This window comes from Accipiter gentilis, chromosome 7 (assembly GCF_929443795.1).
Source record: "Accipiter gentilis chromosome 7, bAccGen1.1, whole genome shotgun sequence".
In the NCBI taxonomy this organism is placed as follows: domain Eukaryota; kingdom Metazoa; phylum Chordata; class Aves; order Accipitriformes; family Accipitridae; genus Astur; species Astur gentilis.
The window spans coordinates 42,695,347-42,720,767 of record NC_064886.1 but is presented as its reverse complement, the minus strand read 5'-3'; the positions used below and the strand labels follow the sequence as shown (position 1 = coordinate 42,720,767).

Sequence of the window (25,421 nt, the reverse complement as noted above, 5' to 3'; positions counted from 1 at the left end):
GGGCTGTCCCCAATGCCGTCCCTTGTGCTGCTGGCAGCCAAGGCCAGCCCTCGGGCAGCGGTTGGCCCGGGGGCTCCCCGGGGGCTGCCCATGCTAATGAGTCCCAGGGCCTTATCTGCTGTCATCCGTCGGGACACGACACGGGGACACACGACACAGGGACACGGTGTGGGGACACGGCACGGGGACACAACCCTGCCTGTACGGCCATGCCCCGCTCCTTCCTGGTGAAGAAACCTTCCAGCACCCGCATCCCCAACTACGGCCAGCTTGACACCGGCACTCGCGGTAAGGCTGCACGGTTCCACCTGCACCGGGGGATCCCGGGACCCCCCCCCCGGGACCCTCAGTTCCTGCTGCCACCCCGGCGGTGGGCAGGGAATCCCCGGCTAAGCTTGGGGTGATGCCCTGTGCCGAGATGCCGGGGGACTCCCTGGCTCTGTGCCCCCACGCTGTCAGCCCCATCCCATCACCATGGTGGCTGGGCCAGCTGGGCAGAGATGCTGATTTTGAGGGGGTGGAGGGAGGTGGGGGACAATTGGGGTCACCTGGGGGCTTCCCAAGGCTAGGCATGTGGTACCACCCCCTCCAACATACCCCCATCCTCCCCACCCATATGGGGGTCCCTGTGCTGCTGGGAGGCGGGGGACGGGAGCAAGTCAGTGGGTGCTTGCCGGCATGGTGCCTGCCCCCCCGGCCATGCTGCCCCAGGGGATGCCCAGATTTTGGGGTGCAACCAGCCCCAGCTGAGCTGGCACCCAGGCACAAGCTGGGCTCCAGCAGCCACCGGGGGTGTCTGTGACTCCCCTTTTGGGACGAAAGGACTGGTTTTGCTCTGTTTTGCGGTGGGTGCCTCGGTTCTGCCGTGCCCAGGGGTGGGAGCAGAGGGGTGACCTGGTGCAGATGAACCCCTGCCGAGTGCGTGACCCCCCTGGGGGAGCTCCGGGGACCAGGTGGGCAGCCCGGCTGCCATCCCTCATCCCTTAACCGTCTCCCCATTCCCACAGAGCTCGACGGCTTGTGTGACTGCGGGGGGCTGCTCCCCCCTGGCCACCGCCAGCCCCCCATGCCCCCTGCTCCTCCCTGCCTGCAGGACCGCAGCCGCCTTCTCTCCCGCTTCCCCCTCCTGCTGCCCCCTGATACCAAGGCTTCCCCCATCCCGACGGGCACCCACAGCCCGGGCACCCCCCTGAAGGACATCCAGACCCTCAACCTGCCCCTGCATCGGGGGCTGCACCGGCGAAGCTTCAGCTGCCGGCACTGCGCCCGGGCATACGCCAGCTTGGGCGCCCTGAAGATGCACATCCGAACCCACACCTTGCCCTGCCAATGCCGCCTCTGCGGCAAAGCCTTCTCCCGGCCCTGGCTGCTCCAGGGCCACATCCGCACCCACACAGGTAAGGATGAGACCCCCCCCCCACCAGCTGCTGCTGGTCCTGCCGGCACCTCTGCTTTTTTGGGGTTGATGGGTGCAAAATCGCCATCTGTCAGGGTTCAGCATGGCTTGGTCTCTAGGAGGGACCCACCTGGGGTGGGTATGGCCGGGGATCCCGGTGCTGGGGGGGGGCCTGCCATGGCAGCATGCACCGTGAGTCCCGTGGGAGACCCCCCTGGAAGGTCCCACTCTAACATTGCCCATCAGGGGGGCACTGATGGGTTTGGGGGATTCCTGGGAAGCACTTGGGGGAGGCACAGGGAAAGGTGATGAGAGCAATGCAGGAGGGGATGGGGGGGTCGGGGCGACCTTGGGTATGGGGGTGCCCTGACACGTGTCCCGCAGGGGAGAAGCCCTACGCCTGCCCCCACTGCAGCCGGGCTTTCGCCGACCGATCCAACCTCCGCGCCCACCTCCAGACCCACTCGGACGTCAAGAAGTACCGGTGCCGTGCCTGCGCCAGGACCTTCTCCCGCATGTCGCTGCTGGCCCGGCACGAGGAGGGGGGGTGTCACGGTACGTCCTGAGCCCCCCCACCACGCACAGCCGCCCCAGAGAGGGCAGCAAGCCCCACGCTGCGCCATGCTGTGCCATGCTGCGCCGTGCCACGTTGCAGCGTGCTGTGCCGTGCTGCACCGCATCATACCATGCCATGCCGTGCTATGCCATGCTGCACTGTGCCATGCAATGCCATGCTGCGCCATGCCATGCCGTGCCGGTGCAACACCCCAAGAAGGGACACGAGAGCATCGGACAGGACTAGCTGGACTTTGGCAGCGGGTCACCGAAGCCCCGCGGCTGCTCCCCGGTGGTTCTGGGGGACACGGTGCCTGGCCCGTTCCCCCACCGCTTTTGGGCACCGGGGAGGATTCTTACCCCTTACATCGCAAGAACCATTAAAAGCGGAGCTGAGCACCGCAGGTGTCACTGAAGAAAGTGTCCTTTAGTACTGCCGGGGCTGTCCCTGCTCGGACAGCATCGTGTCCCACCAGCCCTGGTGCAGGATCCGGCCGGAGTCCGGCTGCCAGCCCCTCTGTGCGTTGTGTAGAGCATCCTCGTTCCTCTCCTGCATCCCTGCAGCTCCTTCCCTGGGGACAGCACAGCTGAGGGATGGAGCAGGGGTTCTGGCCGGCCTTGTGCCCCAAAAAAGAGACCCGGTGGCCTTTTGGGACTCAGGGCTGCATGGCCCCAGTGCCGTACTGGGATCTAGCCTGGCCAGGACTGGGACGGCAGAGACGGTGGGGACAAGGACACCCCGCCAGTGACCCTTGACATCCCCGCGGTGCGGTGAGACTCAGGGTGATGGTGGCGGGACCGTCCTCGCCGTGGGGATCCCGTCGCTCTCCCCCACGGCCCTGTGGTGGTGGGGACAGCCCTGTTCCCGCCGGTGTCACCCCAGGCGCTGGGTGCATGGCGGGGGGGGGGGGGGGGGGGGGGCGGACGATTTGGGTGGGTGCCGGAGGAAGCCGCCGCGTGCACCCTGTGCTATTTGCAGCTCTGTCCGGCTAAATCGGGCCCCGCACCTGTGCTGCCGGCGGGGGGAAAGAATCCCACACCCCAAAATAGCTGCGTGCCGGCCCCTCCCCTCCTGCCCATGGAAAATGCTTATAAATACCCCGGGGGGGGCACAGCCAGGGACCCCCCCACCCCACCACCAAGAGGGTCCCCAAAGGTCCCTGCTCTGGCGAGGGGCAGTGGTGGCAGGGGGGTGGGATGCTGCTCCCCTCATCCCCTTGGGTATTTATTCAGGGTGGGATGGGATCCGCACCCCCCCACCGGCGGTGACCCCGTGGGAGCGGGGCTGTGCCCACTAGCACCGTGGTGTCACCCACGTGCCCGGCGTGTCCCCCCCCGCCACCTGGATTTGTGGGATATTTTCCACTGCAAGTGAGCGACCAGGGGATAAAAATACCTCCCGGGGGGGACGACACGCACATGTGGCAGGGCCTGGCTGGGGTTGCCTGTGGGGGTGGGATGGGGCCACTCACGGCGGGGGGTGTGTGGGTGGCTTTCAGTCTCTGGTGTGCTGGGGGCACTGGGAGCACTGGGAGGGGGGAACTGGGAGTACTGGGAGGGGGACCTGGGACCACTGGAGAGTCTGGGGCTGCTGGGGTCACTGTGAGCACCGCAAGGTGACTGGGAGCACCGAAGGGATGCCAAGGGCACTGGGAGCACTGGGAGGGGGGAACTGGGAGCACTGGGAGGGGGAGCTGGGAGTACTGGGAGGGGGAGCTGAGAGCACTGGAGAGTCTGGGGCTGCTGGGGTCACTGTGAGCACCGCAGGGTGACTGGGAGCACCGAAAGGATGCCAAGGGCACTGGGAGCACTGGAGGGGCAGTGGGATGTTGGGGTACTGGGCATACTGGGAGCACTGGAGGCACTGGGGTACTGGGGGGGGCTGAAGGCTCTGGGAGCACTGGGGGAGTCCCGGGGATACTGGGAGCACTGGGGTGTTGGGGGCAGAGGGGTGTTGGTTGGGGAGCACTGGGAGCACTGGTGGGGCACTGGGCGCACCGGCTGGACCCCCACCGCCGCCGGTCCCCAATGGCGCATGCGCAAGCTCCTTCCCGACTCCAAGATGGCGCCCCCCGCATGCCCGTGCCAGTAAGGGGGCGGGGAGGGGTGGGGCCGCTCCGTGGTCCGATCGCTGCCATTGGGCGTCGGGACCCGGGCGCTACGGCTCCGACCAATAGCAGTGCGGGAATCCGCCACAGGCGACGGTCACCTGGGTGGTGCGGGGGCGGGGCTTGAGGCCGCCCGCACCTTTGCCGGGAGCGGCGGCGGCGGCGACGGCGACGAGATGGCGGAGGAGCGGGGTCTCGCCATGGTCACCTGCACGGCCCCTGTCAACATCGCCGTCATCAAATACTGTGAGTAGGGGCGGCTGGGACCCCTCCTCGGTCCTGGGAGGGGGGCGGAACCAGGCGGGACGGAGACAGCTGACAGCCCCCCCCCCCCCCCCCCCCCCCCCCCCGGGTGCCGGGGCGGGCCGGTGGCGGGGACGGGGACGGGTTTGGCACCTGCCTTGGGCTCGGAGTGAGCAAAAATGCCGTGCCGTGCCGTGCCACGCCGTGTCATGCCGTGCCATGCCATGCCACGGTGCAGTGTGCCAAGCCAACCCATGACAAGCTGTGCCGTGCCGATCTGTGCCGCTCTGTGCCGTGCCGAGCCGCGCCGAGCCAACCCATGATGATAACGCTGATGCTGAGCCGCGCCGTGCCACGCCGTGCCATGCCGTGCCATCTCTTGCAGGGGGCAAGCGGGACAATGACCTGATCCTGCCCATCAACTCCTCCCTGAGCGTGACGCTGCACCAGGACCAGGTTGGTGTGGGGTCCGGGTCAGGGTCAAGCCCCTTTGCCCCCCCCAACCCTGTGCGCGGGGGGCTGCTGAGCCCCGCTGCGCTCACCAACCCCCCCCTCTCCCCGGCAGCTGAAGACCACCACCACGGCCGCCGTCAGCCGGGACTTTGCAGAGGACCGGCTGTGGCTGAACGGGGAGGAGGCCGACGTGGGACACCCCCGGCTGCAGGCCTGCCTGCGGGAGGGTGAGTGTCCCCCCCACCCTGGTCATCCCGGGGAGCCGGGTAGGGTGTCCCCCATACCGACCCCCCGACCTCGCCTGGTTCTTGTCCCCTCGCAGTCCGGCGCCTGGCCCGTAAGCGCCGGGGCGGCAGTGACGAGGACGCAGCCCCGCTCAGCCTCTCCTACAAAATCCACGTCGCCACCGAGAACAACTTCCCCACCGCTGCCGGCTTGGCATCCTCCGCCGCTGGCTACGCCTGCCTGGGTGGGTGAGCGGGGTCTTGGGGACCGGGAGCGGGGTGGCAGGGGTGTTTCCTCCCCGCTGACCCCATCCCCTCCCCGCAGTGTCGGCGCTGGCGCGGCTGTACGGCGTGGAGGGCGAGCTGTCGGAGGTGGCGCGGCGCGGCTCGGGCAGTGCCTGCCGCAGCATGTTGGGGGGCTTCGTGCAGTGGCAGCGGGGCGAGCGGCCGGACGGCAGGGACAGCCTCGCCCACCAAGTGGCCCCCGAGACGCACTGGCCGGAGCTCAGGGTCCTCATCCTGGTGGTGAGGAACTGGTGGAGTGTGGGAGGGGGCACGGCTGTACCCACCACCCCCCTGGCTGGATGGGATTTGCTGGGGGGAGGGTGGTGGGAGCACCCCAACCCTGTGTGGGTGCAGACCCCAGGGCTCAGAGGAACCCCCTTGGTGGGTGTGGGGGCTCAGGGGGGTTCACGTCCCGCTGTCTGTGTCATCCCCCCCAGGTCAGTGGGGAGAAGAAGCAGGTGGGCAGCACGGCGGGGATGCAGACCAGCGTGGACACCAGCCCCTTGCTGAAGGTACGGGGCAACGGGCCTGATCCTGCCCTGGGGAAGCTGCCTGCCTCCTGCCTGCAGGCGGGGTTTGGGGTCCTGTTTCTCTCGGAGGGGGGCATTTCTCTGTACTGGAGGGCATGGCGGGGAGCGGGGGGAGGTTGCTCCTGTGGTGCCATCCGAGTGAAGCCCAAAGGTGGGTGTCACCGAATTGGGGTGACCGTGACCCACCTGCCACGGCAGCACCGGGCAGAGGCGGTGGTGCCGGAACGCCTGGCCCTGATGATGCGGCACATCCGTGAGCGGGACTTCGAGGGCTTCGGGCAGCTCGCCATGCGGGACAGCAACCAGTTCCACGCCACCTGCCTCGACACCTTCCCCCCCATCTTCTACCTCAATGACCTTTCGCGGCACATCATCGCCCTGGCACACCGCTTCAACACCCACCACGGACGCACCAAGGTACCAGCTGGCTGCGCCGGCCCTACAGGGCTTCTGGTTTGCTGTGGTGCTGCCGTCCGTCACCGTGTCCCCCTCCTCATCCCACCGCAGGTAGCCTACACCTTTGATGCCGGCCCCAACGCCGTCATCTTCACGCTGGCCGACACCGTGGCTGAGTTCGTGGAGGTGGTGAGACGCAGCTTCCCCCCTGCCGCCAATGGGGACCAGTAAGGCCAATCCCATTTCTTACTGGGGGGGAAGGAGCGGGATGGCAGGGGGGCTCGGGACTGAGCACTCCGCCATGCTGCAGGTTCGTGCGGGGGCTGCCGGTTGGCTCGGCCTCGCTGCCGGAGGAGCTGCTCGCGGCCGTGGTGACAGAGCCGGTGCCGGGGGCTGTCCGGTACATCCTGCACACCAAGGTACGGGGCTGGGAGGGGGTAAGCATGGGGCAGGGGGACCTGTCTGCCTGGCCTCTGCGGGGGGGTGTGGGACCCCATCCCTGTCCCCAAGGGTGCGCAGGACCCCGTCCCTAGACATGTTCCCACTGGAGTGACCAAGGGGGTGGCTTTTTGGGGTCCGTGGGGCCCAGAGCTACCCCACAGCCCTGAAGTGGGGGGGGTCCCTGCAGGCAGCGGGGCTCCCCGGTGCCAGGATCTGGCCCTTGCTGCCCCTAACCCATCTTTTGCCCCACAGCCTGGCCCCGGCCCCCAGCTTGTGGATGACCCCAGCCAGCACCTCCTGGGAGCGGATGGTCTGCCCCGCCGCCGTGCCTGAGCCCTGGTGACACCGCCGGTGACACCGCTGGTGACGGCCGTGATGCACCGGGGGGGGGGGCTCAGGGTGCCAAGTCCGACCCGGTGCAAAGCCGTCCCCAGCCCCGGGATGCGATGTGACTCCTGGGGCTGGTTTTTACTCTTTTGTAAGGAAATAAGAGTTTTTCTGCCTGCAACGCTGTTTTGGGGTGTACAGGCTCTGTGGGCGCTTTGGAGGGGGACACACATCGCCGGCTGCAGGATGGGGGATGGGAGATGGGGGGGGGGGGGTCCTCCTCACGGCTGTGCCTGGCCCTGCTGGGACTGATCCTGTCCCCCCAGTGTCCCTTGCGGGGCTGATCCTGTCCCCCTGCGATCCCCTTGTCACCCCACATGGCCCCTGTCCCCCGCCCATCATGTCCCTTACGTGGCTGATCCTATTCCCCCGCACCCCCTCGTCACCCCGACATGTCCCCCGTCCCCTCGTGTCCCTCGTGGGGGTGGTCCTGTCCCCGCACGGCCCCCGCGCCCCGGTATAGCCCCGGTGCTGTGTCCCTTTGCGGCTGGAGGGGGTCCCCCACGGGGGCGTGGCCTGTGGAATCAGGGCGTGGTTTAGGAGGTGAAGGAGGCGTGGCCGAGGGCGAAGCGGGGCGGGGCTAGAGCCTGGTTACATCGTAGCGTAGCATCCGCCTTCCGGGTCGAGCCGAATCGGGCCGAGCCGAGCCGAGTCGAGCCGAACGGACTCGGGCCGAGCCATGGGGCAGATCGAGTGGGCTATGTGGGCTAACGAGCAGGCGCTGGCGGCCGGGCTCAGTGAGTTTGGGGGGGCGGGGGGGTCCTGGGGGTGAGGATTGAGGGTCTGGGGGAGGGGGGTGGGTGCAGGGGCTGGTTGAGTGATGGGGACCTGCGTGCTGCAGAGGGGTTCTGAGCTCCCCCGCCCCACGCAAGGACCCCCTGTGTGCCCCCCCAAAGGGTCGTGGGTGTCCCCAGGGGGGCCCACTACCGGGGGGAACTGGGGGCTTCCGGGGTAGCGCAAGCGGGAAGCGCCGTGGACGGCCGGGAAGAGGGCTAGAGCCTCCTCTTCCTCCTCCTCTTCCTCCTCCTCTTCCTCCTCCTCTTCTTCCTCCTCTTCCTCCTCCCCCTCTCCCCAGGTTTCCTGGCCACGCCGGGCAGCCAGAGTGGGGCAAACCTCCCCCCAGACACCCCCCCCACCCCCCCCACCCCCCCCCCAGCCTGGAGTTCCACCCCCCAGTTCCCATCCCTGAATCCCGGGGGGTCCCGCACATAGCATCTCCCCGGGGCCATATCCCGGCTTTATCCCGGTTTGAGGGTTTGTATCCCGGGTTGGGGGGGGGGGGGGGGAGGGGGGGAGGGGAGGACGGCTTATCCTCAGGCAGGGACCCCTCCAGCCCTTCTCTGTGCCCCCCCCCAGTCATGCTGACAGGCGGGATCGTGGCCGTGGCAGGGCAGTTCAAGGGCTGGTACTTCGCAGCGTACGCCATGTATCCTTGTGGAGAGGATGCCCGGGACTGGGTTTTTGGGGAAAAAAACCCTGCCCCAGTTAGGGTCGGGGGGGAGACATCCTCCTTCTCCTCCTCCCCAGTCTGGGCTCAAATCACTCCTTCCCTGCCCCAAACAGCCCTTTTTTTTGGGGTGAGGCTTGTGCCTAGGGATTAATCCTGGCCCCGAGCACCCCTTTCCTTGACACCCCCCCTGCAGCGTGGCGGGCGTCTTGGTCTGCCTGCTCGAGTACCCCAGGAGCAAGAGAAAAAAGGGTTCTACCATGGAGAGATGGTAAGTGGTGTGTCCCCCCCTTGCCCCTCACCCCTGCGATTGGGGGTCCTGGTACCCCCCCCCCCCCCCCCCCCCCAGAAACAGACATAGCACCGGGGTCCGGAGCGGTGGTATGGGAGCAGGGCTGGATCCCACGGGTGGGTTCCCTGGGGTGCCCCATGCAGGGACAGCGTGGTTATGGGGGTTCCTCGGGGCTGGGTGTCCCCTGTGAGGTGGGGGCCGGCCGCTCTGACCCCCCCGGTGTTGCTCTGCAGTGGCCAGAAGTACTTGACAGCAGTGGTGAAGGTGTTTGGGCCCCTCACGAGGAATTACTACATCCGAGCTATCCTGCACGCCGCGTAAGTGGGGTGTGCGGGGTTGGGGTTAGGGTGCAGCCCCCCCCAGCCCCCCCATAACCCCCAGTCTCTCACGCAGCCTGGCCGTCCCCGCTGGTTTCCTCCTCTCCACCATCCTGGGCACTGTCTGCCTGGGCATCGCGAGCGGCATCTACCTGCTGGTGAGTGCAGAGTAGCTTTGGGGGGGACTTTGGGGGGGCTGGGGGCCCTGCCGGAGGAAGGGCATCCCCCCTGATGGCCCCCATGGCTTTGTAGGCAGCGGTGCGTGGGGAAGAGTGGAGACCCATCGAGCAGAAGCCCCGGGAACGGCCGCACGTGGGGGACACCATCAAGCAGCCACCCAGCAACCCCCCGCCCCGGCCTCCCGCCGACACCCGCAAGAAGCAGCCGGCGGAGGTGGGGGGGCAGGTGAACCCCATCCCCGTCGAGGCTGAGTAACTCGGGGTGTGTGGGAGCTCTCCTGCCGCTGCTGCGCTGCTCGTGTTCCCGCTTCCCAACTGTACCCCGGCTCCTCGGTGGGAAACTGGGGTGGCTGGCTCCTGGGGATCCCCAAATCCCCAGGGACGCTCAGCTCCTGGAGTGGTCCCCAGCTCCCAGGGGCTCCCTAGCTCCTGTTGGATCCCCAAGGATGCTCAGCTCTCTGGGGGGGTGTCCCCAGCTCCTGGGTGTCCCCAGATCCCTGAGGATGCTCAGCTCTCTGAGAGGTTCCCAGCTTCCTAAGGGATCCCCAGCTCCTGGGGTTCCCTGAATCCCTAAGGATGCTCAGCTCCCTGAAGGGGCCCCAGCTTTCCAAGCAGCCCCCAGTTCCCTGGGGGATCCCCAAATCCCTGGGGAACCTCAGTTCTCTGGGGAATTCCCAGCTTCCCGAGGGGTCCCCAGGCCCCGCAGCCCCACGGGGATGGGGGGGGGGGGGGGGGATCAGGCAGCTCTGCTCCCTGCACCCTCTCTCGCTGTTTTTTTGTCACTTCTGCAGTTGCTGTTGCAATAAAAGGTGGGAAAAGCGCCGGCTCCCCCTGCCTCCTGCTCCCCTGGTGGGCGGGGGTGCTGCAGCTGCTGGGGCTGGATTTGGGGGGGGTTTTGAGGACAAACAGCCCAATTATGGGCAAATGCATCTGAAGCCGGGGTGGGGGTGTGCAGAATGTGGCTGCTGCAGGGCTTTGTCCCTCCTGCTGTGGGGAGGGGGGAACGGGGAGATGTCCTCAGGGGACCTATGGTGGGGAGGGGGGCCATGCTGCTGTGCTGTGCTGTGCTCAAATCTTCCGTGGAGCTAGAGGTGGGGTGAAGTTGGGGGGACAGATGCGGTGGCACGTGGACCTGCACCGCAGCTGCACAGCATGTCCCAGAGGAGCCCCCAAAGACTGGGGTGACACCCCCCCCCCCCGGCAGGCAAAATAGTGTCTGTGGGGGCATTTCCCTCCCCACTCCCACTCGTGGGTGCCCAGGTGTGATGTGGGACCATGTGCTGCTTGGTGGTATTGATCTCGTTGGACATCAGCAGCGGCTCCAGGCTCCCCTCTACTTGCCCTCCCCGCCCTCCCAAGTAACCCCTGGTCTGGTGGGGGGGTGCAGACAGCCCAGGGCACCCGTGGGTGCTGGCAGGGCACGTGGGGTGGCCCCAGCAGATGGCGCTGGGCCCGTGGGATGTGGGTGCCCGGGGGCAGAACCGTGGGAAAGGTGTGGGTGGTGGGATGCTGCGAGTGCCAGGGCTGATCCCCCCCCCCCCCATCTTGTGGCTGGGGGGGATGGGGCGGTGGGGCAACCCCTGCCCCATCACCTTCCCTATCGCCTCCCAGTTCATCCTGCCCTGCCGCACTGGGTGCACTGGTGCTTTGCCCACTGCGCTGGGGCTGCGAGATGCTCCACAGCCGAGCATTGCCCCATGGGGGACCCAGGGAAGTACCCCCATCCCCATCTGCACCCATTTGCCCCCCCCCCCCGCCGATCTCTCCACGATGCTGGCTGGGAACAGAGCAAGGACCATGCCCTGGGAGTCGGCCTTTATTTGCAGGCTGCACCCTGCCGGTATTAAATAGCATGTATAGAGGAGACAATAAATAGCTTTGCGGGGGGAATAAATAACCAGCCAGCCCCTGCGAAGCACTCGTGGGGTCTTGGGCACCATGGGGTCATGCTGGACCCGGAGTCGCAGCCTTGGTGGGGGGGAGGGGTCAGCAATAAATACGGGTTAAAAAAAGTCCCCCAGCAGCAAGGCTCATAAATAACTCATAAATAATGAGGTGATGGGTTGGGGGGGGGGGGGGGGCAAGACACCCAGCTCTGTGTGTGTGTGGGGGGGCCGGGTGGGTGCTCTAAAACAAGCACGGGTGGGGGTGGATGCAGTGACATGGTCACGCTATGGGGCTCCATGGGAGCCGAGGTGGGGGGGCTCAGCGCCCGGTGCGGGGCAGGACGCAGGTACAGCCCACCGGCACCCTAATATAGTCCACCTCGAAGGTGACGAGGCCGGGGCCGGTGGGACGCGGGCAGGGCTTGCGCCGCAGGACCATCATGGTCTGGTAGATGGCCACCGAGTTGAGCGACGTCGTCTCCCGACCCGTCTTGACGTCCACGCAACCGCTGCAGAGGCACTCGGCGAAGGCCAGCTTGCGCGGGTAGCGGTTCTCGTCCTCATCGATGCTGCGGGCGAGGTGTGTGTGTGGAAACATGGTCAGCGAACCCCTTCCCCTGTGCCCCCCCCAAGTCAGCCCCATGCTAGCATCAACAGGGATGCCCCTGGGAAGCGGCAAGTGAAGGATGCTTGGGGAAACTGAGGCATGCCGCAGCAGCCAGCATGGGCTATGTGTAGGGGTGTCCCGGGTTGGGGGGGGGCCACTCACCGGTAGCGCCACGGGGAGATGGAGCGCTCGTTGGGCTCGCTGCGAAGGCCGGCACGGAGCTGCAGCGTGGGGCAGGCACGCTCGCGATGGCGACGGTGTCGGCGATGGCCGGCGTTGGCCTCCTGCAAGCGTTCCAGCTGCGGCACCAGCTGCACCGGCACGTAGTGGTCCCAGCGCAGACTGCGACCCAAAAGATGCGCGGGGGCTTCGCCGTCCTGCAGCTCGCCCACGCTGTAGCAGTGGACGTGGGGATGGTGCGGGGGGCTACCGGGGCGGCGCAGACCACGGCACAGCATCAGGGTGCCCAGCAGCACCAGGGCACCCAGCCAGCCCTGTGTGAGAACCTGGGTCAGAGGAGGGGGGGAACCCAAATCCTGCACCCTGCCCCGGCACCCACCCCCTGCCCTCCTGGGGATGCAGCCTGGAACAGAGACCCACAGCCCACCAAGGGTCCCTTCCGAACCTCAGGGGGGCTTTGACATGCAGACCAGCAGCGCATGTGTGCTTGCACACCCCTCCCCAAAAGCGTGAGCTGGCACCCACACACGCACATGTATGCACACACGTGTTTACATGTGCACAAAGAGTATAAGCACAGATGTATACACACCCCCACCTCCTAGCGCAGTAGCACACCTATGTGCATGCATACATGTATGCACATGGTATCAGCACATGTATATATACAGCTATACAGAGGCTATCTGTACATATACACACGCGTACAGACAGCTCTACACACACTGTATGTACACGTGGACAGCCAGCACACATGTAGCTCTGCACAAACATACACTCAGTATCAGCGCAGGCACCCGGAGCGCCAGCACATGTCAAGATACCACTACATGTGTGTAACACACACACATCAGTACGAGTGTGCATGCACAGGTGCATATGTACAAGCACATATATATACACACACATATGTCCCATACTGCCCTTCCATGCACATACGCAGAGCAGTATCAGCCTGCGCGCATCTCGACACCCACACAGAGTTAACAGCACATATGCATACACGCACATGGACATTTGTGCACACATATACACACACACATATTACCAGCACACATGCCTACACCTGATTCACCCTTCCACACGCACACCCCAGCCAGAAACTCACGCATATATCACCAGCATATGTGCACAGAACCGTGCACACGTGCACATACACTACTGCCCAGCCCTTATACATATAGAAGACTATACTCCCCCCCCACATACCAGCACGCATGTAGCTACATGTGCAAAACCACCAGCACGCACACATCCACGACCAGCCTGACACACGCATCGCCAGCACGTGTGCATCTACACATACACACACAGCAGCACCCACCAGCCTTCACGTTCCCACCCCCTCTAGCTGGGGACCCCCCCCTTTGTGCACACACACGCACGTGTGCACACCCACACGTGTGTGCACCCCCCACCCCCCCCAATCCACATACGCTCTCACCCCCATCGCAGCCGCCAGCATTCCCACCCCACTCGCACGCCCGTACCCCCCGCAGCACCCACTCCCCCCCCTCAAGGCCCAGTATTACCATTAGGGGGGTACAGGAGCACGACGAGGGGTGGTGGGTGATGTTGGGGGGGGGGTTCCTTCCGAACTGCTACCCCTGGGATGCGGGCGGCCGAGTGGCAGCGCAACCGCCGCCGCCGCCTTTATATAGGGCTTGGGCAGGTGATGTACACACACCTGGAAACTCCAGCTCTGGCTGCTTTCCTCCTCCCCGCGGGCCGTCGTACTTCCTTCTCGACTCGAGCGTCGTTTCAGCCCGGAAATTGGCTCCCGACACCCCCAAAATTGGGGAGGCACGTGCACAGACCAGTAGGGAAAAGGGTGTCCACCAGTTTGGCTGTTCTGATGATGGGGATAGAGCATCATGGGGATGGGTGGTTCGGGGTCGCGGGAGGGCTGGGGTGCCGGCGGACGGGTACCCAGGGCATCCCATGCCCGCCAGGTACCCATCCGGGATGCCCTGGGTACCCATCCGCCGGCACCCCAGCCCTCCCACGACCCGTGGGGACAGGATCCCATAGCCCCAGCCCTGGCCCCGTTGCGTAAGCCCAGCGGTGATATCACCGTCACATTCCTGGGTCTGCCAGAACAGAAATCCCAAATTGGGCAACTCTGGAAAAGGCTGTGTCCACCCTTTTCTGCTGCTCTCCAGTCCAGCAGCGAGGAATGTCCCGGTGACAGTGGAGGCACAAAGCCAAGACGACGGTGCTCAGCTGAGAGGGGAGGATGCGGTGGGACCAGAGGAGCTGTTTCAGGGATGAGGGTCCTTCAAGCACCCCCTCTCACCCCATCCCGCTGCAGAACCCAGCTTGGGTTCACCTGGACCACAGCACCGTATGTGCCGTGCTGCACCATGGGCTCAACGCCTCTGGTGTGCAGGGAAAGGATTCGGGGTCAGGGTGCCAACTATCCCTATAGCAGTCCAGTGGTCCCAGTATAGTGGGAAACACAGTACTGGTGGTGGTGGGGGGGAAGCATGTGGGAAAGCAGCTTTGCACAGCTGCAGGATCAGGCACAGCCACAGCTTTGGTCTTCTACCAGAGAGATGGGATTTGCACCCCATTTTAGCAGTGACTTTATGGGGTGCCACATCCCCCCAGCAGAGCCTCCCACATGTATGTTGGGGTGCAGGGACCCCATACATGATCTCCCAAAGGCCTGGATGAGCCCAGAGGCCCCCCCAGATTATGCCGGGTGAAGCCAGCTACAGCCCAGGCTGCAGAGCCCTCTGCTACCATCAGTGGGATACTGGTTTAGTAACTGGGTACAAGGAGCAGTCCCACAGCCCTGGGGGGTGGCAGGGGGGCTTAAGGGCACCAGGCACCCACAGTGAGGGGATGTGGTGCTCCCTGCAAGAGATGCAGCAGCTCTTCCAGCTCCATGAGGCTGCTTGTGCCGGCAGCAGTCGATGCAGCCACAGCATCATCAGGAGAACAGGAAAAATAAACTACACACCCCAAAGATGGAGGGGGGAGACAGGCCCCCCCCCCCCCCCCCAAGGCAAGGGAGAATGAGGACAGGGGATGGAGAGAAGAGTAGAGAAAGGAAGAACTGGTTATCAAAATACTTTATTTCAGGGAGATCCCTCAAAAAAAAAAAAAAAAAAAAAAAGGAAAAAAAAGAAAAAAAGGAAAAAAAAAAGGAAAAAAGACCCTCCTTGTTAAACAGACATCCCCACACCACCTTCAGGGCTCCTTTTAAATCAACTAAAACAAGCCGATGCTTAAAATAAAAGACAGGTCATTTTCCCAATCAGACTTTAGTCAAGAATATATATATATTTTTGTTCCTGGGGTGGGAGGGTAGGGGGAGAAGGTCATTTTGCCAGCAGTTCACAGCAGTTTTCGGCTCTCTCGTTACACAGTATATAGAACTGCATTGCTGAAGACACTCAACACACAGCAGGGCTAACTAGGAGAATACAACTCAAGGCTAGCAAAGAGGAGAGGGCAGAGAGAAAGAGAGGAATAGTGAGAGCATCCGACAGGGCTGGAGTCCTCTGTGCATAATTTACATGGAACCGGCGTCGGCAGAGCCAGGGGCTGGCCCCGCTCACCCTTTGGGAGCCGGAGCGAGTCGTCACGGGCATCTCAGCTGACAAAACTTCTGTTATTTTTTTTTTGTGTGGTTTTTTTTTTTAAAAAGAATCGCAGCCAAAATAAGACAGAACTGCAAAATCCCAAAGTGGCCGCTTTTACACTATTTATAAAAACATGAACAGTCACTAAAGGGCAGAGCGGCGCTCCGCGCACGGCCCACTATACTTTCCCCGGGATTTTGGCCCGCTTGCGAGCGATGGCATCTTCCACCGCCTTAAGCTGCTTCAGGAGCTCCTCCCGTCGCGACAGGGTGCTGGACTTGCCCGCCTTGGCACCCGTGGGGCCTGGCTCGGATGCTTTGCCCGGTACGCTCGTGACTTTGCTGGAGCTCTTGGACTGAGGCGAGAGCTGGCGTTTCCTGGCAGGGAGAGAAAGCAGAGGGTAGTGAGAGGCTGCTCAGCAGCAGCACACCGCGCTGGAAACAAACCCCGTCAGTGTCAGTGTCTGATTCGGCAGAAAGCATCGCTCTAAGCACTGGTGGAAGAAAATGGGTTCAAGATGCAAGGCCTGGGGCTGGAAAACTAGCTGAAACAGTAGAAGATCAGCTGCTCTGGGGGAGATCCTGAAATTTAAACCCGGCACCACGGCCACCACAGTGGCAACCCCCCAAGGGCTGCGCCAGCTGTTGTGAGCAGCTGGGGGATGGACATGGGCAAGGGAGCAAAGAGGGGGGAAAGTCACAGGGCAGCCCTGGTGAACTCCCACGGTCTCAGATCCTGACAGCCCCTGCCCTGCGATGCAGCTCACAGACACGCAGTGTCGCACCCCAGTTCTGCTCCAATGCTGCTTTGCTGCAGTCCGAAGCTGTTGCTGCAAGGGCAAAGCAAAGCTGGGGGAACTCTCCCTCTCCTGCACAAGGGGAGCACACTGGGCCACTGGTCCCCATCGCTAGCAGCAGCAGGTTTTCCTGGATCAGGCAGTGACCAGGGCTGGAGGCAAGCAGCCTGTGGCTCTTGCTGCCGCAGGCCACCACTTCCCCTTACGGCAGGAGAGAAGGATGACAGGACTGGGAAGTAGAGTGGCATCATGAGCCTGCTGGAGTTTTGCAGTGTTGCTAGCTCGGTAATGCACCGAAGGTGCAGTCTGAACCTTGGCTGGCTCTTTCTGATGACTTGGACCATTTGGTAAAGCCTGTTGCCACTGCTGCTGCCAGCCTGCTGGCGGATGTCAGCGGTGGGAGTCACCATTCCCTCTGTTAATGCCGCTTGCACCCTTTCATACTACATTGAAGAGAAGCGGGCCTGTGCAAGCATGACACAAGTAACCCCAAGGAGTTCAAAACAGGACACAGAACTACCCTTCAGCTGCCCTAGAGAAACCCAGTGTGTCCTTAACCACCCCTGTGCCTGGGCACAGGGCACATTGAACCCACCATGCAACACTGCCAACCCAAACAGCAGTAGGCAGAAGAGGGTCAAGAACCAAGGATGCGGTCAACATGACCAGTCCGAGAAGGCTGAAGTTCCTCTTCACTGCTAGAAAACAGGACCTCAGGGCCTGAAGAAGGACAGGGCTGTGGCAGCCGGGGCTAGGTTTTGGTTTGGGAAGACTCTTGACACACAGAAATTGAGGCTCGCTCATGCCCCAGGCTGGGGAGAGGGGATGACACGAGTCCTGCTGGCCAAGGAAGGCAGGGGTGCAGGACAGGTTTGCATCCGTTTGCTCACAGAGATCCTCGGAGAGATGACACTAGAGAAATACAAAGCAACGCCAGCTGGCTGCAGGCAAGGAGGACCGAGGGAGCTTTAGGTGTGCCGCAGAAGGTGCTCCACAACCTTTCGCTAAAGGGCTCCGAGCAGAGCACAGCCCAAGGCCCCTGGAGCCACACGTCCAGTTCCGCAATGGGGTATTTCCAGCACAGGAGCGAGTGCAGATTGCCAAGAAATTGGATGTGAGCTGGTCACCTGTCTCCAGAGGGGATGGAAAGGTGCAAAGCCAGGGCTAGTCACCATTCAGGGGCCACATTTTACCATCTCACAGCAGCAAAGTGAGCTGCTGAAGGTATACCAGAGTATGAAAGAAAGGGCATTGGGCATCCGAGCCAGTTGCCACGAGGAGCTCGGCAGGAGGGTGAAGGGGTTGTACTTTCTTTCTCATTAGCACTACACAGCACTAGCGACAGGCAGAGGCACTAGCATGAATGAGCTTGCACCTAACCCAGTTGGCTCCTTTTGCTGGGACTGACCTCAAGAAAACCCCCAGGCTCCTGCTCATTTCTGAGCTGGAACAGCTTAGCTGGTGGCTTGTGAGCCCCTGAGCACCTCCGGCTCCTGCCCAGGGAGCTCCGCGTCCTTCCTCTTGCTGTGCCTCCATGGCAACCGGAAACTACAGCCAGAGAGCATCAGAGCTGCCCCGAGAGGAGGGAGTGAACTGCTGGAGAAGTGAGAGCCCCAGCCTGGCCCACAAGAGACCCAGGAGAACAAGCGGGCACTGACCTGTCTGTCTGTGCAGGAGAAGGTTTCGGGTTCTGGCCTCTCTGTCGCTCTTGCTTGGGTGAAGAGAGTCTCCCGGTTGCCTTCCTGTCACGAGAGCCTATCAGGAGACAAAAAGGTGAGACGTTCTTGCTCATTGCCAAGGTACGGGTCACTACCCTGCCTACTGTACCATCTCAGCAGCATATGAATGCTCTCTTGAGAGTGACCGGATCATGCCAACCAGAGGCCAAGTCCAGAAGCAGCTAGAAAAGGAACCTACTGTTGTGCACCCTGTCTTCATGGGGAGCAGAAAAGCTAGTCAAGGCTGTGCCTCATGGTCAGCTGTACAAAACATCACCTGCGGGGAGCCGCACTGGCCCTCTCCTCACCCTCTGGCTGCTGGAACAAGGCTCCTCCACTGTGCTTTTAGGCTGTGCTTTGCTTGCAAACCTGCGGGGCAAGGCTGGCCCTCACAGACTGAGTCAGTGCTCCATTATCCCTCGGCAAATCATCCAGTTTGTGAGCAATGGGCACAGCGGCATCTGAGCTGGCTCTGCGCTGGCCAGGTAACCGGGTGTATTGGCTTAAAGAGTGCTGGGCAAGTGCAGCTCTGTTGCTTTTGGAGCCAGCTGGGGCCAATCCACAGGCAGCATCACCCCCATGTTTTCGTTTCGTGCCCTGCCCAAACAGAGCTGCTGTGGCAACTTGCAGGTGGTGGGAAGCCCTCTGGGGTCCTGCAGCAGCATTATCCAGCTTTGCTGCAGTGGGTTTCCCAGCCGCTGCTATCCCAGCGCACAGAGGGGCAACTATAGCTGCGGATCTGATCACAGTAAGGTTACAGTACAGGGAAGTGAGACTCAGGGCACAAACACCGACCAGCTTTGTGCTGGGACACTGGAATGCAGGCTGCATGCCGGAGGGTGCCTCTTGCTCAGTCCTAATTCAGTCAAGGGTATGCTTGCCACTGGGAGGTGAGGCTGAGTTGCCTTCAGGGCTTGTGTCCCATTTGCTACTGCTTAAAAATGCTTCATAACGTATAGACAACAAGTATATAATTACATCTACATCTATGTATCTATAAAATCAGCACAGTTTGCTAGGTCGGCCCATTCATTTGTCTGCAGCTCAGCAGTAGTTGTGAACTAGATCCTAGTGAACTTCAACCTCACCCAGTCCCTTCCACGCTGCCTTTGCAGGAGTCAAATGCAACCAGGCTATTAGCACAGAAATTTTTTCTGGCTGGCACCCAGAGTCAACAAGATACACCTACAGCCGAGACAACAGGGAAAACAACATCACGTGTCAACGCTGGCTTGTACGTCAAAACCAGGCACCTCTGACTGATGACTCCCCCCCTTTGTTTTTCGGCAGCAACAGCAGAGGCTGGAGCGTGGCATTTAGGTCCCTCTAGATGTAGCATGCTAGCTCAGTTTTCTGAGGTGCTCGTACTGCTGCTGAGGATTCAGACACAGGAGAACACTTGGAAAGCCCGCGTCTTTCTAAACATATGGGGCAGATCAGATTGTGTCACACACAAGTGGGGAAATCATCTCATTTTGCAGGATGGGTGATCTAGCCAATTATTGCATCTATCCTGGAGCCTTGGCAGCCTGTGATCCCTTTCTAAGCACCGCCACAAGCCTTTCTATCGTGAGGACTAAGATGCATTGCGAAATACAAGGCAGAGAAGACCCCACGATACAGTAAGGGAAAACCCTATGACTTCCACAGCCACATCCAATGACGTTACTAGAGAAAAGGAGGCTGCTGTGGGATGAATATGTACCTGCAGCAGAGATGAGCATGCTGTGTCTTCAAAGTGAGGGTTGGTTGGTTTTTTTTTTTAGTGGAGTTACACAGACATAGTGGAGCCAAGGTACTCGCAATGTGTGCCACAAAACAGCTAGGCAAGGCCGGGTTTGGCCTGCCTAGGGCTGACCTCACCTTGCTTACTTCACAAACCAGAGCGTCTCACCTCCACCGTGTATTTGCAGCCGGACGGCTAAAACGCCTGCATTATCTGGTGGCAATCGCACACTCTGAGGTTTTGGAAGGACACATGCCTGCAATTAACCTCTCTAGCGAGTGGACTCTTGCAGCAGAGACTTTCACAGGACATGTCACTGGAGCACCGCCTCAAGCGACAGAGAAGGAACCCAGCCAGGCCAGGAGTCTCTGGGATGGCTGATATCTCACCTCTGTCAGGTGACAGGTTCGCCCGTTTGGCTGGAGGAGAGGTCGGCCTGTCTTTGTCTGCTGGCTCGTATCTCTTCCTGCTTCCTTTGTCAGCTGCCTGAAATGGAATTAAAACAGACAACAGAGCTGAGCAGCCACTTCCCTCTGGGGAGGGAAGCAGGCAGAGATATTTCCTGTGACGGGTGCCCATGATGTGCTGGCTGGCTCACGCAAACACATCTCCTATTAAACTCTTTGTGCATACCAGTCCCAATCATCACTGGCACCATGTAATTCTCCTACCACCATAAGCAAACAGCAACCTCCTCTGACACTGGGGCTAATGTTGCGCTATATTCATAATTGTCAGAAACGGAAAAAAATAGCAGCATTTTGTGGAGTTTTTTTTCAGCAGCACCAAGGATAGCAAATGTCAAGGAGGCATGTGGAGCCATGCCTTCTTCCAGGATCTGACCATGCCAGCTGGTAGTTATGTGTAATTGCACACTCCTCCCCACGGAGCATGCTTCACAGACTCGATAAAGCTGCCTCACGTCATAGCACAGGGAAGTAGAGAAAACTGCGGCCTCAGAGTGCAACGGGGAATTTGGACTGTCAGAAAAAAAACATTAATGCTTCAAAAACAGGAACCTACCCACGTGACTGGGGCCAACACCCTGCTTCGGCACAAAACCCGGCAAGGCCGAACTCTCCCACATGATCTGGATTGCAATCTCAGCCAAAGGCACCGAAGCGGGGCGTCGGGCTCAGTCGTAAAGAGGAAAGAGCCAGGCTCCCCGTGGAAAGCGTGGCTGGTGGCAGGCACCCCAGAGAGGCGAGGCAATCGCCACTTTTACCTCCTGACTCACTTAGTGACTCATCAGCGGTTCGCTCTAGAGCAGGCAGTGGGAGGAGAGCTTGCTCAGAAGCGTGCGGGGAGCATGCTTTCAGTGGGCAAAGCTCCAGCGCATGCGGGACTGCGCCGCGCACACCTTCGCCTCAGTGCTCCGGCTGCAGCCTTCGAGAAAGCGGAGAAGAGCCCTTGAAGCTGCAGCAGGAATGTGCCCCAGGGGAGCCGCCAACACAGTCCCAAACTCAAGCCACCACAGGGTGTGTGCTGCCAGACTGGTTCTGTCTGCCGCCCTTCAATCCCCAGCTGCGGACCTACCCGGCTGAGCTCATCCCGACGGCACGGAGCCTGGGGCTCCCTTTCCGCCAGCCCTGAGCCTCAGTATCCATCTCATCCGCTCCTCGGACCCCCAGCGTGGAGGAACTGCACCCACCCTACCTCTTACCTTATTCAAAAGCGTCAGTTTGATCTCTTTGTGAGCGCTGAAGCCCCCTTGCTGAGACTGGGGGGCTGAGGGCTGCTGGGTCTGGAGGAGCTGCTGCGATTTGCTCCCCTGGGTGGGCTTGGCTGATTTCAGGAGCTGAGCAGGCACATCCCGTTTCCGCTTCTCCTCTTTAGCGCTATCTTCTTTTTTTGACTTTCCTGTTGAAACCAGAGTGCAACGTAGTGACTTGCAACTGATTCCTTTCAACTGCCCTCCCTTTGGAGGGCAGGGCAAGAGGATACTGCTCCAGGGACTGAAAAAGCCCACACCAGTTAGCACAGCACATGGCCCCAAGGTTAAAAGATTCAGGAAACCAGAATTTCCGCAGAGAGGACACTTAAAAGACAAAAAACAAAAGGCTCTTGCTGCCAACTCTGCTATGGTCTAAAAAGAACAGAGGAAGAGCAATATGATACTGGAGTTGTCCAGAAGATTTAGCATCACCTCACAAGGGTGAAAGAGAACAAGGTAAGAGAGGGGGCATCAAGCAGAACTCCCATGCAGGAAAAGGCATCTTTACAGCCAGAGACACATGGACAGGAAGGATGCAAATGTATATTTGCTCCACAGCCTCCCTTCTCCATGGTCTCACCCTCCTCAGGTGAAGCCTCTGGGCTCCCCTAGGTCACGCCAGGCACAAGTGTCAGCCTCTGCTCAACAATTTTCCTGGAACCCATAGTACCACCAAGCAAGCTGTATGCAGATCTCTGCTCCCCGCTTCTTTTCCCAGGACCCCTTGGAGAAGAAAAAAGCCAAACCAGGTACCTCTACCTTTCTTCTGCTGCGCTGGGGTTGGGGATCGGGAGCTGGCTGAGGAAACAGGACTGGCCAAATCTGCGTACATGTCTTCGGAGTCGGCGCTGCGTACAGAGCTGCTGCTAGAGGAGGCACTAGAGACAGAAGAAACGCTGCTCACGCTCAGGGACCTGGAAAGAGCCAACAGCCCGTTACAGTCACAAATGCAACAAGAACCAGGCAGCGATGAGACAGACACCTTTGTTTCAATTCCCCTGCATGGCTGGGATGTCAGAAGGCTGCTAAGGCAGGCAAATAACGAGGAAGAGACAAAGGCTGTGCCTCCTGGGGCACACACAATATGAAAAATCCCAAACATGTTAGATGCAAGTCTAGCAAGTACTGTTCATTTATAAACAAGATTAAGCTCACTGTTTCCCCAGGTAAACAAAAAGTGAAAGCAGGGTGTGCACTATCACGTACAGGTCAGTATTAAGGCTCGGGTCAAGGGTTCCCTGGCAATGTTTTTGTTGCGTGGCACACATTGATTCACTGAGGCTTTAAAAACCCTGGAGTCCTACAGCCCACAGCTCCTGCCCAGCTCGCCAGGGTAAAGGAGAGCCCAGCTGCCTGTTTTGAGGATGCACATAATGTCACGACTGATAATGACAGGGAAGATGCCTATAAGATGGCTATCTTCTAATAGTGCCTTAAGATGGCTATCTCCTAAAAGATTCACAATGCTAAAAATGTCAGACAATCATTATATTCATTTAAGGAAGACTTTCTACTTAAAAATGTATCAGACAAAAATACAGGGCTATGCACCAGACCTCCCTGGTGCAGCGAAGCAGCTGCAAAAATCCCAGCTAGCTGGCAGCCGGCTGGCATTGCAGCCATCGCCACATGGGACCAGGTGTACGCTAACTACATGAATATTCAGGCAGCCTCTCCAGCAGGTTCTGCAGGCCACACTGACTTCTGTGCTCCAATGACTGACCTGCCAGCAAGGTCCAAGCCCACTTGCTGGAAGCTGGCATGAGTACGACTGCATGGCCTGCAGCAGCTTCAGCACAGACTAGCCCTGGAACGAGCTGCAAAGTCTCTACCCGCTGGCATCCTGACAGAGATGACTTTTGAGAGGTTGCATGGACTGTTGCAATGGCGACTGGATGAGCCAGGAACAACTTCTCCAGGAAAACTCCTGGCTATGAGGTTGTGACAGCAAATCTGGTTTGGGCACACACCATATTTCCTATGTTTCCCCTTTCCCACACACCTGTAAAAGCAGCAAGCACAGCCCCAGTGCCACAAAAGCAACACCTGCATTAGGTTTTTCCCATCTTCTCTCAAGCCCTGTACAGCAGGGCAGCGCAGAGCCAGTGTGTCCAAGTGCTCTGAGCCTCTTGCATCACCCCTGCCTGATCTGATGAAGGCGACAAGCATGTAGTAAACAAGTTTGTATTTCCGTAAAATAACACGGATGTTGAACCTTGGAGTTTCACAGAGTTCAGATGTGGGAATTACTGCTGGTCAGAGCTAAGTTCTACTTAATCCACTAGTTTTACACTACTTGTCTGCTTTTAAATCTGTACCACAGGGAAGTGTCGTGTTTCAAGGCTGCCTGTGAGGTTTCAGGGATTCCTATGTGTGAACAGATGCAAAAAACTCAAACGAAGGACTTGGAAAGAGGTTTATTTCATGACTCTACTGGAGGGAGTCAGCTGTTTACAAATCCCACAGACTAACAGCCAAATAACTATTAACTTGGAGCTAAACACAAAGGGAACTGGCCATGCAACTTTGCCAGCAAAGTAAAAATATCATTAGCTGGGCCTTGTAGGTATTTTCTGACCTACCTCTTCTGACAGGCCAAGCATCTTCCCTCAGGACATTCAGTAACTAGAGGTAGTAGAGGTTTAGAAGAGCAAAGCTCCGTAGCTTGAAACTGTTAACTTGTAAATAAATCTGGATGTGCGATCAGCTTGGCCATAAGGAGATGTTTTGGTCATAATTTAGGTAAAAATGGGCAGTTCAGTACACATGACAGATTACTTCCTTGAATAAGCCACAAGGGCACTACCAACACTGTACTACTGTCAGGATTCAGGACTCGGGATTCTTAACACCACACAAAGAATCAATCTTGTTTCACATCCTAGTCACCTACAGCTTCTGATACTTGAAGCTAGAGAGTTTTACCTGCAAGAAACCACAACAGTTAAGAAAGGTTATAATCTCCTCCTACTTCAACAAATGTTATGAAGGGTCGAGGCTGTACCTGGATTTCCTGGACCCAGACGGGGAGTGGGAGACTGAGGCAGATGATGATCTGGAATGAGATCTGGAGAGAGACCGAGACAAGGACCTAGATCGGGAACTGGAACCACTGTAGCTGCTGGCACTGCCACTGATGCTGCCGCTGATAGTCCGCCTGCAAAACAGCAAACGACATCCTCACTTTGCTGTGCTCTGCTTTTTTAGGGACAGTTTGAGCATGATGCTGTTGTCCTGTATTGTATACGAGACTGGTGCTTTGCAAACATAATTGTTTCAGATGTTCTTCTCAACCTTGTGTTCCCAGTCCTGAGGAAGCTTCTGTTTTCTGGACAGTGGATGTTTTATGCAAGACTGAATAATGTTAATGAGAGCCAAACAAAAGAATGAGCTAGAGTACCTTAATCCTGTACTGATACCAGGAGCAAATGCTTCCTACAAACAAAAATTGCTAACTGTGTAACACAGTGGGACTACCTTGTATTTCAGGCTATACCAATAACCATACACATTTTTTGTGACTAACACACCAGTACTAAAATAAATAGAGCTGTTTTGTCATTTGCACAGCAGGGAGAGTGCAGGGCAGTGGGGTTTCTGTGGGTGTAAGCATGAAAAAAACCCAAGGCTGGAATAAAGAATAAGGGAAGGTGACTAAAGACATCCAAGACTATTATTAACTCGTTAAAGTAAGCGAAATGGAAACTAGAACTGATGGGTTTTCTAGGGAAAAGAAACTGCCGTGATCAGTTTTCACTTGTGGAGACATAACTGCTCAGCCCAGGCATTTTCTTCAGCTACTGGGAAGAAACATGCGATGTAATCCCATGCAAAATTAAGAACTGACTCAGGATGCTTCTGAAAACCTGAACGGAAAACAGACTTACAGCCATCTTCAAAACACACTAATGAAAGCATGATCCAGTGATCCAAGAAAACTGTATATGACTT

The 25,421-nt window shown here is 59.6% G+C and overlaps 5 protein-coding genes across 13 annotated transcripts in view; 3 read left to right on the top strand and 2 right to left on the bottom strand.

Annotated features, from left to right (window-relative positions):
• Positions 1 to 194: 194 nt before the first annotated feature.
• On the top strand, positions 195 to 3,249 carry SNAI3 (snail family transcriptional repressor 3). The gene is made up of 4 exons (XM_049804210.1): positions 195 to 288; positions 1,008 to 1,397; positions 1,781 to 1,951; positions 3,185 to 3,249. Exons 1-4 carry the CDS (start codon positions 210 to 212, stop codon positions 3,247 to 3,249), a joined length of 705 nt encoding a protein of 234 aa, XP_049660167.1. The 5' UTR covers positions 195 to 209.
• A 939-nt stretch (positions 3,250 to 4,188) lies between these two features.
• On the top strand, positions 4,189 to 9,208 carry MVD (mevalonate diphosphate decarboxylase). Its single transcript, XM_049806478.1, has 12 exons — positions 4,189 to 4,305; positions 4,688 to 4,758; positions 4,868 to 4,982; positions 5,078 to 5,224; positions 5,305 to 5,504; positions 5,702 to 5,776; positions 5,993 to 6,211; positions 6,302 to 6,417; positions 6,501 to 6,609; positions 6,884 to 7,755; positions 8,991 to 9,074; positions 9,151 to 9,208. Exons 1-10 carry the CDS (start codon positions 4,236 to 4,238, stop codon positions 6,962 to 6,964), a joined length of 1,203 nt encoding a protein of 400 aa, XP_049662435.1. The 5' UTR covers positions 4,189 to 4,235; the 3' UTR covers positions 6,965 to 7,755; positions 8,991 to 9,074; positions 9,151 to 9,208.
• On the top strand, positions 7,698 to 9,509 carry LOC126040224 (cytochrome b-245 light chain). Its single transcript, XM_049804209.1, has 6 exons — positions 7,698 to 7,755; positions 8,375 to 8,435; positions 8,662 to 8,736; positions 8,991 to 9,074; positions 9,151 to 9,232; positions 9,327 to 9,509. The coding sequence occupies exons 1-6, from the start codon at positions 7,698 to 7,700 to the stop codon at positions 9,507 to 9,509; spliced, it is 543 nt and encodes a 180-aa protein (XP_049660166.1).
• A 1,949-nt stretch (positions 9,510 to 11,458) lies between these two features.
• On the bottom strand, positions 11,459 to 14,817 carry IL17C (interleukin 17C). Its single transcript, XM_049806484.1, has 3 exons — positions 13,614 to 14,817; positions 11,909 to 12,240; positions 11,459 to 11,708 (listed from the first exon to the last, which is right to left on the bottom strand). Exons 1-3 carry the CDS (start codon positions 13,953 to 13,955, stop codon positions 11,459 to 11,461), a joined length of 924 nt encoding a protein of 307 aa, XP_049662441.1. The 5' UTR covers positions 13,956 to 14,817.
• Positions 14,818 to 15,621: 804 nt separating this feature from the next.
• The window catches only part of ZC3H18 (zinc finger CCCH-type containing 18), a 50,493-nt gene continuing 40,693 nt past the window's right edge, over positions 15,622 to 25,421 (bottom strand). For 6 of the 9 annotated variants that reach the window (XM_049806442.1, XM_049806443.1, XM_049806439.1 and 3 more), the window contains 6 exons: positions 24,475 to 24,627; positions 22,224 to 22,384; positions 21,420 to 21,616; positions 20,146 to 20,242; positions 17,971 to 18,067; positions 15,622 to 15,893 (listed from right to left, as the gene is read on the bottom strand). In XM_049806442.1, the coding sequence (XP_049662399.1) occupies positions 15,695 to 15,893; positions 17,971 to 18,067; positions 20,146 to 20,242; positions 21,420 to 21,616; positions 22,224 to 22,384; positions 24,475 to 24,627 (904 nt within the window). In that variant the 3' untranslated portion in view covers positions 15,622 to 15,694. Of the gene's footprint in view, positions 15,894 to 17,970; positions 18,068 to 20,145; positions 20,243 to 21,419; positions 21,617 to 22,223; positions 22,385 to 24,474; positions 24,628 to 25,421 lie in introns of those variants that run through there. The other 3 variants (XM_049806440.1, XM_049806438.1, XM_049806445.1) reach the window with 2 other exon arrangements.

What these genes read in the sequence shown, in the direction of transcription:
- MVD (XM_049806478.1), top strand. Translation starts at nt 4,236, where the DNA reads ATGGCGGAGGAGCGGGGTCTCGCCATGGTCACCTGCACGGCCCCTGTC. An exon ending in TGACGCTGCACCAGGACCAG is followed by an intron (nt 4,759 to 4,867) that starts GTTGGTGTGGGG and finishes TCTCCCCGGCAG; the next exon opens with CTGAAGACCACCACCACGGC. An exon ending in ACACCAGCCCCTTGCTGAAG is followed by an intron (nt 5,777 to 5,992) that starts GTACGGGGCAAC and finishes CTGCCACGGCAG; the next exon opens with CACCGGGCAGAGGCGGTGGT.
- IL17C (XM_049806484.1), bottom strand. Translation starts at nt 13,955, where the DNA reads ATGGGATCCTGTCCCCACGGGTCGTGGGAGGGCTGGGGTGCCGGCGGA. An exon ending in GCCAGAGCTGGAGTTTCCAG is followed by an intron (nt 12,241 to 13,613) that starts GTGTGTGTACAT and finishes GTTCTCACACAG; the next exon opens with GGCTGGCTGGGTGCCCTGGT. An exon ending in ATCTCCCCGTGGCGCTACCG is followed by an intron (nt 11,709 to 11,908) that starts GTGAGTGGCCCC and finishes CCTCGCCCGCAG; the next exon opens with CATCGATGAGGACGAGAACC.
- SNAI3 (XM_049804210.1), top strand. Translation starts at nt 210, where the DNA reads ATGCCCCGCTCCTTCCTGGTGAAGAAACCTTCCAGCACCCGCATCCCC. An exon ending in GCTTGACACCGGCACTCGCG is followed by an intron (nt 289 to 1,007) that starts GTAAGGCTGCAC and finishes CCATTCCCACAG; the next exon opens with AGCTCGACGGCTTGTGTGAC. An exon ending in CGAGGAGGGGGGGTGTCACG is followed by an intron (nt 1,952 to 3,184) that starts GTACGTCCTGAG and finishes GTATTTATTCAG; the next exon opens with GGTGGGATGGGATCCGCACC.
- LOC126040224 (XM_049804209.1), top strand. Translation starts at nt 7,698, where the DNA reads ATGGGGCAGATCGAGTGGGCTATGTGGGCTAACGAGCAGGCGCTGGCG. An exon ending in GGTTCTACCATGGAGAGATG is followed by an intron (nt 8,737 to 8,990) that starts GTAAGTGGTGTG and finishes GTTGCTCTGCAG; the next exon opens with TGGCCAGAAGTACTTGACAG. An exon ending in CGAGCGGCATCTACCTGCTG is followed by an intron (nt 9,233 to 9,326) that starts GTGAGTGCAGAG and finishes ATGGCTTTGTAG; the next exon opens with GCAGCGGTGCGTGGGGAAGA.